The following is a 14,007-nucleotide window of genomic DNA, read 5'->3' as shown; positions in this document are numbered from 1 at the left end:
GGTATCTGTAGAGAATCTCCACTAAGTCAGTAGTGTGATTGCAGACCCAGATTCTGATCTCTAATTCACACTTTAATATCATGTTTTTTCCTTAAAACTGTAATGAGACTCTGGTCCCAGAGTGGTACTCAAAGCAATCTATGCTTTGATTCATAATTTAAACTGACCAGCTAATTTAATCTGTAAAGAATGTTTTCCAGCTCTTTATTTCTACTTTTGTGGTGGATCTGTATCTTGTTCCCTCATAGCTATGTCTATCCAAACATAAAATGAAATCAGAGTTAAAAACAATATAGGTATTTAACACTTTCTAAAGACACCACAAAAATTGAGAAATTACTTTTTAAAGAGGATAAAACAGATTTGATAAACTAAAATGCTAGTGCTACTTGGAAAATCCAATTTGCTGAATATTAACAAAAATAGTTCCTTAATAGGATGCCTTATACATCTTAACTCCTGAGCGTTGTCTTGTAACCCTACTGAAAATCCTTTGTCCTGTTCAGTGTGAATCTCTTGTACTAGTAAAGCCTGCCAACGCGTAAAAGGATTATCTTGGCCAAAGTGTGTCTGATGTTTTAGCCAAATAAGACTGGATTGCCCTAAATTAAGATGTATTTTGGATAATACTCAACATGATATAGAAGGAATTGCCAACAGGCAAAGGAAGTAAGAGTTGTGCTGTGTAAGAGCTAGATATAGTAGTACTAGTTCATGAGCTTACTTTTACCCATGTTAAGTGAGTTGGGCTAGATCCCTTCCTTTTAAGATGGTATGGCAGTGAGAAGTCTTGTTGCAAAAGATTGTGGGACAGATTCTTAGATGGCTTAAATTGACATAGCACCACTGATGTAAGTGAAGCTACACAGATTTTTACAACCGCTGATAATCTGGCCTTGTGTAAATTCAGTGAACTTCTTGGTGCAATAGCTTTGTCTCTCATCTACTCAATCTTTAGATTTTTGTGCATCAAAGCAACCTAACTGCTAATGTTGCCTAACATATCATATAACAGACTTAATTTAAAAAAAAAAACACAACCACACAACCTCAGAGTTAAAGGCTTCATAGACGAACTAATCTAAGCTAGATAGCTCATACCAGTTTGAGCAAAATCAGGTATACTGGCAGAAAGCAACTATAGGACAACTATATCTGCACTGGGGCTTTTGCTAGTATAGAAATGTGGTCCCACAAAAAAAAAATCACACCCCTAGCGACATTTCTGAAAAGACTACGTTTATCACAGCCAACAGTGTTGTTGCTTTCACTAATTAGGAAACAGATTCAATTTGTACATGTTGTTGTGGAGTATCTTCTCTTTGGTGCTTACAGTCGTTTTGACTGGCCTGTCAGGAATGTCACATCAGTCTCTGGCAGGGCCACTGGATTAGATTCTTCCCCTGTGCCAGTTTGTCTTCTGTATATATGTTCTTAAACCAGACTGGTAGAAATAGTTAAAAACACTATTTGGTTTTTTTTACTAACACTTTTTCTAGCCCAAAGTGGGTAGTGATAGCAGTGTGGTGTCAATTCAGATATTTCTTGCTGGTGGAGTGTGGTGGCAAATTCTAGCCCCTGCCTCCCTGTCAGGGACCTCATTCTAATCCCTGCTCATCCCTCCTCCCAGTCTTCCTGGTTGAGAGACAGGAGTCTCTGCAGGAAGTCCCCCCTCTTTTACTCTCAGTGCATGAGCCAGTGCCATCAGGAGTTGAGTTCTCTGTGGACTCCCCTGTATGCTGCCGTAGAACAACACTTTGTATACCAGGTTGCAGCAGCATGTGACCCAGCTTCCCCTTTATCTGGCGTGGTATTGCAACCTCATGAGCCAGTTTGCAGTGCCACCCACTGAAATTTGGCCTGGTTGCCTGTCCTGTCTGTACAGAGGGATGGTGGGTCAGATTTCAGTGTCATTACAACCATGTGGCCAGAGTAATGCTCCAGCAGCAACTGTATTGATTAAGCAGGATTCTTAAAAGTGATCAGGTCATGGCCTATGGAACTTGGAACAAGTACAGAAACTGGCTGGGGACAGATGTTGGCATCACAGAGAGAGAGAGAGAGAGAGCCTCCTTTGTTCAAAACTTGTAAATGTAGTTCTAACCTACTGTTAATTGAGGGCTTGTGGTTCAAGGGGAAATAGGAAGCCGAATACCTTTCCTCTCCCTTGCCCAATATACAAAACCTCTTTCATGACCCGGTATAGCTTCACCTCAAGGAAATTGACAATGGATGAAAGTAGGAACTTCATAGGAGATAGCTGTGGTTGTCTGTCTAGTGTTTTTAAGATAGGTTTATCAGTTGTTCAACACTAGTCAGCAGCAGGGGCTTCATTTTGCTTACCCCAGTAGCATCTACTCTGGTGGGATATTTCTTGGATTCCAGAACACAATCCACTTGGACATCTTCTATAAAAGTCCTGTATTATTGGCTTTGAACTAATCAGTACTTCAGGGTTTTAAAATTCTGGCCAGTTAGTAATGAGTTAATTCCTAAAATTTTTGCCCAGCTAGTCATTAGCTGATTCTCTTAGACTCACAATAGACAAGCTGACTGTTAGCATTAACCTATGGCAAGTCTAATAAGGAAGCACGCTTAAGGCAAATGGGCTTATTTTAAACTTTGGGGGCAAGCTGGCATAATTCTGGCTTTAATAGAGCTGCACCAATTTATATCTACAGTGAATTTGACCCTTAAACTTCTCCAGTCTATTCACTGCATGATGGGATTTAGGGCACAAAACTTATTTTAATGCTTTTTTAGGCTTGTTAGACTGTAGGCAATAAACCATATGGAAAAATTACACCAATACAACTTTTTTTTGCTGAAATGTGCTCTAAAGGGGGAGTTTGTTTGGTCATTGAACTTGACAGTAAACAGTCTCTTCACTGAGGAAGCATCTAATGACCAAAGAACAAGACTGAGTCAAGGGGTATGTCTACACTAGAGGATTATTCCGATTTTACATAAAGGATTATTCCAATTTTACATAAACCAGTTTTGTAAAACAGATTGTATAAAGTCTAGTGCACGCAGCCACACAAAGCACAATAATTCGGCGGTGTGCGTGCATATACCGAGGCTAGCGTCGATTTCTGGAGTGTTGCACTCTGGGTAGCTATCACATAGCTATGCCATAGTTTTCGCAGTCTCCCCCACCCATTTTAATTCTGGATTGAGATCTCAATGCATGATGGTGCAAAAACAGTGTCGCGGGTGATTCTGGGTAAATGTCATTCCTTCCTTCCTCCATGAAAGCAACGGCAGACAATCATTTCGCGCCCTTTTTCCCTGGATTGCCCTGGCAGATGCCATAGCATGGCAACCATGGAGCCCGTTTTGCCTTTTGTCACTGTCACCGTATGTGTACTGGATGCCACTGACAGAGGCAGTACTGCAGTGCTACACAGCAGCATTCATTTGCCTTTGCAAGGTAGCAGAGACAGTTACCAGTCGTTCTGTACTGTCTGCTGTGCCATTGTAAATTGGCGATGAGATGACGGTTATCAGTCGTTTTGTACCATCTGCTGCTGTCATGGATGCTCCTGGCTGGCCTTTGCTGAAGTCAGCCGGGGGCTCCAAGACAAAAATGGGAATGACTCTCCGAGTCAATCCCTCCTTTATGGTTTGTCTAAAAATAGTCAGTCCTGCCTAGAATATGGGGCTCGAGTACTAGAGAACCAGCGAGCACAGCCGCTCCATGTCAGATCCCGTAGAAATGATGAGCTGCATGCCATTCACGGGGGGGGTGCCCCCGCAACAACCCCACCTGTTGCTTCCCTCCTCCCCCACTCCTACTGGACTATCGTGGCAGTGTCCCCACATTTGTGTGATGAAGTAATAAAGAATGCAGGAATAAGAAACAGTGAGTTTTTAGTGAGATAAAATAAGGGGGAGGCAGCCTCTAGCTGCTATGATAGTCCAGGCAGTACAGAATCTTTTCTTTAGACATGAAAGAAGAGAGGCTGATGGAACTCAGCCCCCAGTTGCTATGATGAGGACAGTTACCAGCCGTTCTGTACTATCTACCAGGAATGACCGGGAGTCATTCCTATTTTTACCCAGGCGACCCTGGCCGACTTCACATGAGGCCAGCCAGGAGCACTCACGGGTTGATGATGAGAATGGCTATCAGTCCTTTTGTACGGTACCGTCCCCCACCGGGGAGGGGAGAGGATGCTGCTATTCAGTGCCACAGCACCATGTCTACCAGCAGCATGCAGTAGACATAGGGTGACATATAAAAAAGTCAAGAAATGATATTTTTCCCTTTTCTTTCATGGAGAAGGAGGAGGGGTAAATTGACGACATATACCCTGAAACACCCCGGACAATGTGTTTGACCCTACAGGCATTGGGAGCTCAGCCAAGAATGCAAATGCTTTTAGGAGACTGCGGGGACTGTGGGATAGCTGGAGTCCTCAGTACCCCCTCGCTCCCTCCCTCCCTCCATGAGCGTCTATTTGATTCTTTGGCTTTCCGTTATGCTTGGCACACAGCACTGTGCTGTGGACTCTGTATCATAACCTGGAGATATTTTCAAATGCTTTCTCATTTCGTCTTCTGTAACGGAGCTGTGATAGAACAGATTTGTCTCCTCATACAGCGGTGGGATCCAGTATCTCCCATACAATCCATGCTGGAGCTCTTTTTGGATTTGGGACTGCATCGCCACCTGTGCTGATCAGAGCTCCACGCTGGGCGAACAAGAAATGAAATTCAAAATTTCACTAGTCTTTTCCTATATGCTTGTCTTCCTGTCTACCTGGCCAGTGCATCCGAGTTCAGATCGCTTTCCAGAGCAGTCACAATGGTGCACTGTGGGTTACCGCCTGGAGGCCAATACCGTCGATTTGCGGCCACACTAAGCCTAATCCGATATGGTAATACCGATTTCAGAGCTACTCCTCTCGTCAGGGAGGAGTACAGAAACTGGTTTAAAGAGCCCTTTATATCGATATAAAGGGCCTTGTTGTGTGGACAGGTGCAGCGTTAAATCGGTTTAACGCTGATAAATTCGGTTTAAATGTGTAGTGTAGACCAGGCCAAGAGCTCTGCATTTAATTACTCCCACCACAAAACTAGTGGCATTAGGCAAGTCACTTACCTTTAGAGTTGGTCAACTTTTTTTTTAAATTAAACTTTTTTCTACCAAACATGGTCTGGGTTCACACATTTCAGTTTCAACAGGGATCTGGGTGTGGGGAGGAGAGACACTCTGCAATAGCCAGTAGTATGGTTGGCACTCACCTGGGATGTGGTAGGTCCAGGTTTAAATACTGGCTCTGCTTAATTCCTGCAACCCAGGTCAAGTGCCCTAATCCCCAGGCTATACAGTCAGTTTCTCTGGCCCACTGAGCATTTAATTTCCACACAGTGGAATGGCTCCAACTGGAGAGAGACTGCTGCTGTAGCCTGGTGGTTAGGGCACTTGCCTGGGTTGTGTCTCAGCTCCAAATCCAGCAGAGCAGGGATGTAAACCTGGGTTTCCTATGTCCTGAGTGAGTGCCCCAACCACCAGGTTGTTTGTTTTTACAAAAACTTATAATGGCTTTGGTTCCATATCTGAACAAAAACAAATATCAAAACTTTTTCTTCATGAAATATAACTTTCCTTCCAGTCCTACTTACCCACGCCGCCCCCCCTCCCAGTGGCTCTCCTTACCCCGTTTGCAAAATGACTACTCTATTGTACCAGTGCTGAGGCTTAATTGTTTCTAAAAGCACTTACAGATCCTTACCTGAATTGAGCCAGAAATGCAAAGTGTTATAGATGTAACACCTACGTCTTTTTACTTTAGTCTTAAATGTCTGTCTGCTCCAGTGGATGAAAGCCTCCTGGCATGGGTAATTACCAATGTTACCAATACCTTTTTCCTGTAGATACATGTATCCCTCTATGGATCAGCTGGCAGAAATGCTCCCTGGGATCCTAAAACAGTTTGGGTGAGTAGAGTTGTTTACTAATTATTCACTCTCCATTTTTGGTCTTGAAGGAACTGTCAGAACTCCATAAGCATGTGGTGTACTGAATAGATAAGCAACTTCACCTATCTTTTGGGCAAATGTGTCCAGCTTCTAAACTCAAATGTTCATACATGCTGTTTCTCAATGTGTCCCAACTCTTTACAACAAATCCTTTATGGAAAGATTGATTCACTGCTGTTCTTTGTTTTTGATTTCCACCTTATTCTCTAAATAATTGCACTTGTCCTTTTTTTCCTAAAAGTATTTAATTTTACTGGCACTTCTCCTTCTTTTGAGAAGTCTTGTTCAGTTATTGCTAGTTGAAAATCTTTTAAACTATTTCAAATTTGTCCGTGGGTAGACTTTTTTCTCATTTAGTTTAATTTAAATTGTTCATGGTGCAGACTACTTACTGCAAGAATTTGAACAGGACTCCTCTTGTCTTACTCTTTCCCTGCCCCAACGGTGATAAAGTTGTCTTGAAAATGTAATGTGATCAAATGTATCAATATTTTAGTGTAAGACTCTGAATCACTGAAATGCCTAGTAACTTTCCTCTCAGAGAGCAAGACATTCTAAGATGGATTCTGATAAAGGTTAAACAATAAACCTATTTGGTGTATTCTAATCAGTGACATTAATAAGTGGAAATATACCAATCTCATGTCAGCTTTTTATTTAAAATATTGTATGATTTGTTTTTGTGAAGGTGTTTGTCTTGTGCTGATTTTTCTCCCCTTCTACTGGTTTTCAAAGACCCCATTGCAGTAAATGCTTTAATTTGCACCGAACTGAAATTGCAGCAGAGAGTCCTGGGGCACCTTAGAGACTAACAGATGTATTGGAGCATGAGCTTTTGTGGGTGAATACCCACGTACATGCATCCGACAAAGTTGGTATTCACCCACGAAAGCTCATGCTCCAATACGTCTGTTACTCTCTAAGGTGCCACAGGACTCTTTGCTGCTTTTACAGATCCAGACTAACACAGCTACTACCCCTGTGATACTGAACTGAAATTGGCACTGTTCATGCCTAACAGGTATATGCTGTTCAAGTTATTCATAAGACTAGTTTCAATTTAGTGTATTCTAGTAACTTTATGTATTGTCTGATAACTGGCATAGTAGCCTTTCACTTTCACTTCTGAAGAAAGAAAAGATTGGGGTGACATTGTTCAGTAGTCATAAGAGGCTGTTAAAATAAGCCTTAAAAGTTTCAGCGCTTGGTATTTTTGCAAGACTTCCCGGACAATCGGGGCAGCTGATTTCCCTTCCAGAATCAGAATAATACTGTAGTTCACCCAGTATATTTCCCTAAAGAAATACTGTAACTGTCACAATACTGGAAAGCAACTGGACAGATGTGCCATGAATATAACTACTTAGCTGAAACCAAAAGAGCACTGAGTTACTTTGCTAATTGCTAGGAGCAGATCTGTTAATAGTGTAAATTTTTGAAAACCCAATGAAGTCAATACAGTTGTGACCATTTACACCAATTGCAGACCTGCTCTATAATAAACATGAACTGGCATGTAGTAGTTGTGACCTAAAAGGGGAGAAATTGGTTGTATGGAGCTTGTTTATTTTAATGCACTTTTACTGACGCTTTCTCTTTTGTTTTATTGCACATAACTGCTCTGTGTAGACTGAAAAGTGTTATTGGAATGGGAACTGGAGCTGGTGCCTACATCTTAACTAGGTTTGCTGTAAGTTTCATGGAGCTTTATTAAAACCTTGAAGCTAATCTACATGACACCTGTAGCCTATGCTAATATTTCCTACCCTGCCATACCCACTTATTTAAGCAGTCAAGTTTTTAAAGTGGAATAACATGATCTTCAGGATGGTTAATTCAAAAGATCAAATCTGTTAAACCAGGGCTCTACCCAGTAAACTTGTGGATAGTTGTTTCTTAATGGAAATTATCTACTTAAATTTAAGGTGGAGAAGAAGTTAAATATTATCAAAGGTGTCCAGCCAAATTAATTTGGCTAAAGACACAAGCTTATTGCATATCTTTCACATGATAAAATTAGACTTCCCAATGCCCTGCCTCAAAATGATTATCCCTCTAATTTAAATTCTGTATTGTTAATCCGTTTACAATATGTAGCTGGCTACTTGCATGTTCACATGATTACTTAAATTGCAGCTGAACAATCCAGAAATGGTGGAAGGACTAGTTCTCATCAATATAAACCCTTGTGCTGAAGGATGGATGGACTGGGCAGCGACTAAGGTAAAAAAATAAAATATAAAAAAAAATTGTTTAAAATATCTATCTTGAGATTTCATGTGAAGGTTTGCGTTTGAACAATAGGCTCTTAAAATGTTGCATCAGATTTTAGCTAAGCTTTTTTCAGTATGTATTCCCTATTAAAATTTTGGCTGAAATATTGAAGGATAATTGCTTTTGATTCCATTCTTCAATTTTAACTAGAGTATTTTCTGTAGGGTTGATAAACTTTAGCTCAATGGTCTCCAACTTTTTTATGCCCAAGATCATTTTCTGAATTTAAGAGCAACCCAGGATCTACCCCATCCCGTTGCTCGCATGGGTGGATAGACTCTCTGGAGCCACAGCTGAAGACAGCAAAGGTGGAAGCAAGCAAGGAAGGTAGTGATGTATGTGCAGGCTGATATGTGGCCAATGAGGAATTGGCAAATGCTGACCAGAACAGAAGGACCGCGGACCACTCAGGCCAAGTTGGCAGTCTCCCTGAACCTGCAACCCAAGTTTCTACCAGAGGTTGTTTCTTGGTTTCATCTCAACCAACCCATACTTAGCTGCTTTCTTTATGAAACTTCAGCAGAGGAGCAGCGCCTTCATTCCCTCAATGTCCACAGGACCTTGGCCTTCTACGAAAGTGCAGAGGAAGAGACCAATCAGGAAATCGCCTAGACTGTTTGTCACTATAGCTGAAAGGATTAAGAGACAGGCCATCTCCATACAGGATTTCTAAATGGATTTTGGGGTGCATTGCGCTTTGCTATTGGGATTGCCTCCACCCCTTAGGTTAAGAGCACATTCTACAAGAATGCAAGCATTGACTACGGCTGTGTTGTGCAATGTGTTGCTTCCAGACATGTAGGGTAGTACATACCTTCAGAGTCTTGTGCAAAGACGTAATGACAGATGCCCCGTTTGGCGTGGCTGTCCTCTGGTCCACTGTTCCATCCTCTTCCTTGCACCTTCCTCCAACTTAGGTACTGCTTGTTAGTCACCCTCTGTGGAATACAATAGGGACCATCGCTCAAAGAAGATGAGGTTACTTACCTGTAACTGGAGGTTCTTCAAGATGTGCGGTTACACTTCTGCAGCAGAGGGGAGGAAGGGTGGGATTTGTTCATTTGCTGTGGAGAAGAAACTGGAGACTCTGTCAGTCTGCTCTTCTCGTTATTACCTCAGTTGAAACCAGGAGGTAAAGCAAGGGCACATACATGGACCAACGGACACTAGTACTTTCAAATTCTCTGGCTCCAGATGCATGGTATTCATGTGTAAACCCTTAGTGGAATACAGATAGGGACCACACATCTCAAAGAACCTTCAGTTACAGGTAAGTAACCCCTTCTTGGCCCATAGCTTTGCCTGCCAGCCAGCAATCCATGATGTGAGCTAAGGTATTGAAAATTAGGGGGGAAGTACATGTTTCAAAATGTTAAGGGAATCAAACAAATGCATTAAGTAACTAAAATAGCAAGGAGGGTCATGACAAAAGATTGTCAAGAATGTGCCACTGTTTTAGAAACACCTCTGTGTCACTCAGTCTTCATCATCTGACCACATTTTAATCTGAAGTCTAAGGAATAGTAATGACCGCAAGCTTCAAGGTCTAACATTTAAATGAATGAGGAGTAATAGGTCTAATGTTACACTTGTGTACCATATGCAAGCCTAAAAATTGTATGTCTGTACAACCTAATACAAACATGTCCAAAAACATGCATCTTGCCCGCTAACATGTTTATATTGACGTGTCTGGGCACACTTGCACCACAGAAAATAGGTGGGTGGCTCTAAATCTCTACAAATAGAACTTCTAATGGATAAATGCAGGAAGCTACAAAATCTCTGGTATTTCTAGGTTAAACAACTTGTCTGCCAAGACCCAAATTAAGCAAATCAATGCACACTTTGAAATGCCATGACAAAATGTGCTCTGGTTCCAGAGATGGGGGTGTAGGACAGGCTTTCTCAGAAGATTGAGAGCTATTTACCTCCTTGATTTAACAGAAGAGGGTTTTTTGTACTTTACTGGATTAACACATTACTTGACCTGGGAAGGACTGAAAAGCTACTTATAAAGATGGGCTGTCTGCAAAATAGGTGATTCCTTCACCCAATAGGCTTGACTCATTTAAATTCTTCAGTGTCCCAATCCCAATGCTTCTCTCAACATTCATTCGGAATCACTGAGCCTAGCAGGTGGTATCATTTGGATTTTGCTCCTTTCAAAATGTATTTGCATTTGTTCTGGGAACTACTACTGCGTGTGTCTTGGGTACTAATTTAGGAATGCTATCCAGATGCAGGTTGTTTGTCTTAAGGGTAGGATTTTCTTCACAAACTGCCCATATGTCAGCTAGCCCAAAGTTCTAAGGGATGATTACATGAGTATGGGGCATTCTTTCCCCATCTATGCGTTCATTATGTTGACGCTTGACTAGGTAAACTGCAAGGATAGTCCAAGAGTTCTATCCTGTGGGCACTTCAAGTGTGATTTGTGCTACTTGCACTTGTAGTGCCTTCTGACATAACTAGTGTAAATATCTGGCCAATCATGGGAGAATGGAGATATATTTCCAGCTGACCAATCCTCCTTTTTGATTATGCTGTTCAATGTTTCCTGTTTAACTCTTTGTTTAGATTTCAGGATGGGCTCATGCGCTTCCAGATATGGTCATTTCACATCTTTTTGGGAAGGTAAGCTACTCTGAGGCTCCACTTGTTTAGCTCTCATATTGTGGGGAATGCTAGATGGGTCCATCAGCCCTCTCAGGGAGAGCGCCAATCACAACATGTCATTCATGTTCTAGCCATTCCTTCAGCTACCCGCTGGCCAGGCTGTCAGTGGCAGCAGACACGTGATTGGCATAGCACACTGCAGCCCAGAACTCAAGTGATCTGCAGCCTCCGCCTCCCAGGTAGCTGGGAATACAGGTGCACACCACAACACCCTGGAATGCTAATCTGTCATCCCTCAAACATTGGAAACTTGTACCTTTGTACCATTTTAAAATACCAAAACTAAAACATAAGTTGTGACTTCTGTCTCAACCACAAACTGTTCATAACATTTTAAATTCAAATGTTTCCAGGTGCAACTTGCCCCATCACTGAAGTTTGATATGCAGTATATGAAAGGCTGCATATAGCCATAGTGGAGAGATTTAATTGGTTGCTTAAATAAAGTTCTAAGCAGAACTCCTCATTGGTTTCAGTGGCAATTTCTGCTCTAAATGGTTGATAGTACAATATGGCTTATTGTTTGAGCTCCTGATAAGAGCTCTCCTGCTGTATTTTGGCACCGTAATAAGTCATAAATCTGGGAAAACAAGTTACTGGTATAAACTAAGCCTTTTTGGTGCCTACCTTAATGTCAATACTTCTGTTTTTTTAAGGCTTGTGTAGAGAGACTCTAAAGTAACTTTCGAAGACGACTGTTTTAAAGACCCTGAAGCTCTGCTACTTGCTCTTGTCTTGCAAAATCGAGCTTAGTTTTGTAGAAGTTCACTAATTTTTGTCACGCTTTGAACATCTGTTTTGGTCTGAACATAATTATTAAACATTTTTTTACTTGACTTGTTTTTACAAGTCTGTCTCTCAATCGTGAAGTCTCTCTCAGCAGTTTCAACTCTTTCCTTTATACTATATATCTCTCAATGACTTTTCTTTGCTTCCTTTGGGTTGTTAGAAAGAATGTGGATTTCAGGTTGATCATCAACACTGCACAAGCAAACTGCAAACCATGCAGCGTTATGAGATTAAGTGCCTTGAATTAACAAAACTGTTGTACGACATATTTAAGTCTGGAACTAACTTTCAGACAACTTGCAGTACTTCAGCCCTAAAAAAACAGATATTGGTACTAATGGTTTGAGAACACTAATACCTGAAAAGCTTCTTTAAAGGGGCTTGCTTGTTTTAATAAGCCTTTATTTGTAATTAAGCAATGCTACAATGCCATTTATCATAGTAGTATCTTAATAGTAAATGACACTATTTTTAATCTAGGAAGAGATTCATAACAACCATGATCTGATCCATACTTATCGCCAACATATTGTCCATGATATGAATCAAACCAATCTTCATCTCTTTGTCAACTCGTACAACAGGTAATATACTTTGTTCTCCAATTAGTCTTTACAGTGAAACATGTTAAGCAATCACTCAAGGGACCAGCAAATATCATTTATGCAGCAGAGATGCTCTCTAACGAAAAGGAAAGCAGAATTGTATTGGAAACCATAACTCCATCAAAGGGTCATCTTGAGACACTGCCTATAGTGTGTCCTTTTTTAACTTCAGGGGCTGACTATACTAAAACTACAAATCCAAAGGAAACTCAGCTGTATCTTTCATTTGATACATACCTTTCTTTAAGTAACGTGTATATTTTCATGTTTGGAAATGTGTAGAAATTCATGTGAATCCCAATGTATCAATAAGCTTTTTGTCTCTCAATCTTCAGTCGAAGAGATCTTGAGATTGAGCGTCCTATGCCTGGAGCAAATGTTGTTACTCTACAGTAAGTATTACTGGTTCATATGAATTGGAAATGTTAAATCTGTGCTAGATTTGAGTAACTATCAATGGCATGGACACTGTTAGGGGACAATCATTAGAGCAGTGATACTCAGACCTCAGTGGTTCAGGAGCCAAATTAGCAGTCAGCATTGCCCAAAAGAACCACGTGAGCGTGAACTCATTGTTTCATTTACTATAATACTATATATTAATATTTAAACAGTATGATGGGAAATATATTTTTATAAAATGACTGACCAAGTATTTTACCAATTACAATTGGTTAGTAACATAATAAAAGCATCCTGATTGATTAACTTTGGTTAATAAGTGTTTTAATGTACTGCAAGGAGACACATTAACCCAGTGATATTTGAAAGGTGCTCTTTAAAGGCCTTAAAGCAATGGTATGATTTGGTGAGTGTTTTGCATATACATGTTCCAGGTTTGTAATTGAAATAAAAGCGTCCAGTAGACTTTAAAAAAAAAAAAAAGCGCTCAGTATTGCAGATGCATGCTGCTGCTTATGGGGACAAAGGGGACTCAAAATTTGGATTTGGGGTTTAAAAACTTGCTTCATATCCTGGACTTGCTTAGGAAGAGTTTGTTGTGCCTCCTAAAGTTGCAGTTCCCAACTTGGGTGTAAAGTGACCCTCAAACTTGAATCAGCGAATTAGCCTGAAGGGAGGAGCGATTGCAAGCATTTAAATCTCTTTGCGTGTGTTGTCACTCTAATTCTCCCCCTGTCCCCAAGTCTAGTTAAATTTGTCACAGGGGAAGCATGCCCGTGATGGGTAGCTCTTCAAGTGGGATTAAATAGTGGAGAAGATGGTGATGCCTGGTGGTACTTGTACTCTTACCCATGATAGATTTACAAACCTGAGTTTAAGGTATTTAAAGTGGGTGTAATTGTTTTCTTAGGTGGGGTAAGGCTCCAAATTACCAATCACCTTGCAATTTGAACATAAATGTATGAACAATATATGACAAAGAAGCATGAGTGCTTTTACAAAACTTTTATTTACTGGAGTTGGGGAAGGAATAAGAGGACAAATTTGCACATTAGCTAGTAGAAAAAACAAGTTTCATGAAATGTAACATGTAAATAAAATTCTATAACCAAACTCATTCCACTTTTTTTTTTTAAAAATAACCATTTCCCTGATAAATGCTTAATAAATAATTTTTAAAAAGCATAAGAATTCAGGAGATAAGTAGAGAACAAGCATGGCTGCTCACTAATATAGAGGATTCCAGGAATAATAATAAAACTAGTCAGTT

The 14,007-nt window shown here is 40.6% G+C and overlaps 1 protein-coding gene across 3 annotated transcripts in view; it reads left to right on the top strand.

Moving 5' to 3' along the window:
* Positions 1 to 14,007, top strand: part of NDRG1 (N-myc downstream regulated 1) — a 59,478-nt gene that overhangs the window by 38,627 nt on the left and 6,844 nt on the right. For all 3 annotated transcript variants that reach the window (XM_050941064.1, XM_050941065.1, XM_050941063.1), the window contains 6 exons: positions 5,884 to 5,946; positions 7,618 to 7,678; positions 8,125 to 8,211; positions 10,843 to 10,899; positions 12,211 to 12,314; positions 12,671 to 12,727. In XM_050941064.1, the coding sequence (XP_050797021.1) occupies positions 5,884 to 5,946; positions 7,618 to 7,678; positions 8,125 to 8,211; positions 10,843 to 10,899; positions 12,211 to 12,314; positions 12,671 to 12,727 (429 nt within the window). The remainder of the gene's footprint in view (positions 1 to 5,883; positions 5,947 to 7,617; positions 7,679 to 8,124; positions 8,212 to 10,842; positions 10,900 to 12,210; positions 12,315 to 12,670; positions 12,728 to 14,007) is intronic.

The sequence above is a fragment of the Gopherus flavomarginatus genome, chromosome 2, assembly GCF_025201925.1.
Source record: "Gopherus flavomarginatus isolate rGopFla2 chromosome 2, rGopFla2.mat.asm, whole genome shotgun sequence".
NCBI lineage: Eukaryota > Metazoa > Chordata > Testudines > Testudinidae > Gopherus > Gopherus flavomarginatus.
Note: the sequence above shows the minus strand (reverse complement) of the source record. Positions and strands in the feature narration are given on the sequence as shown.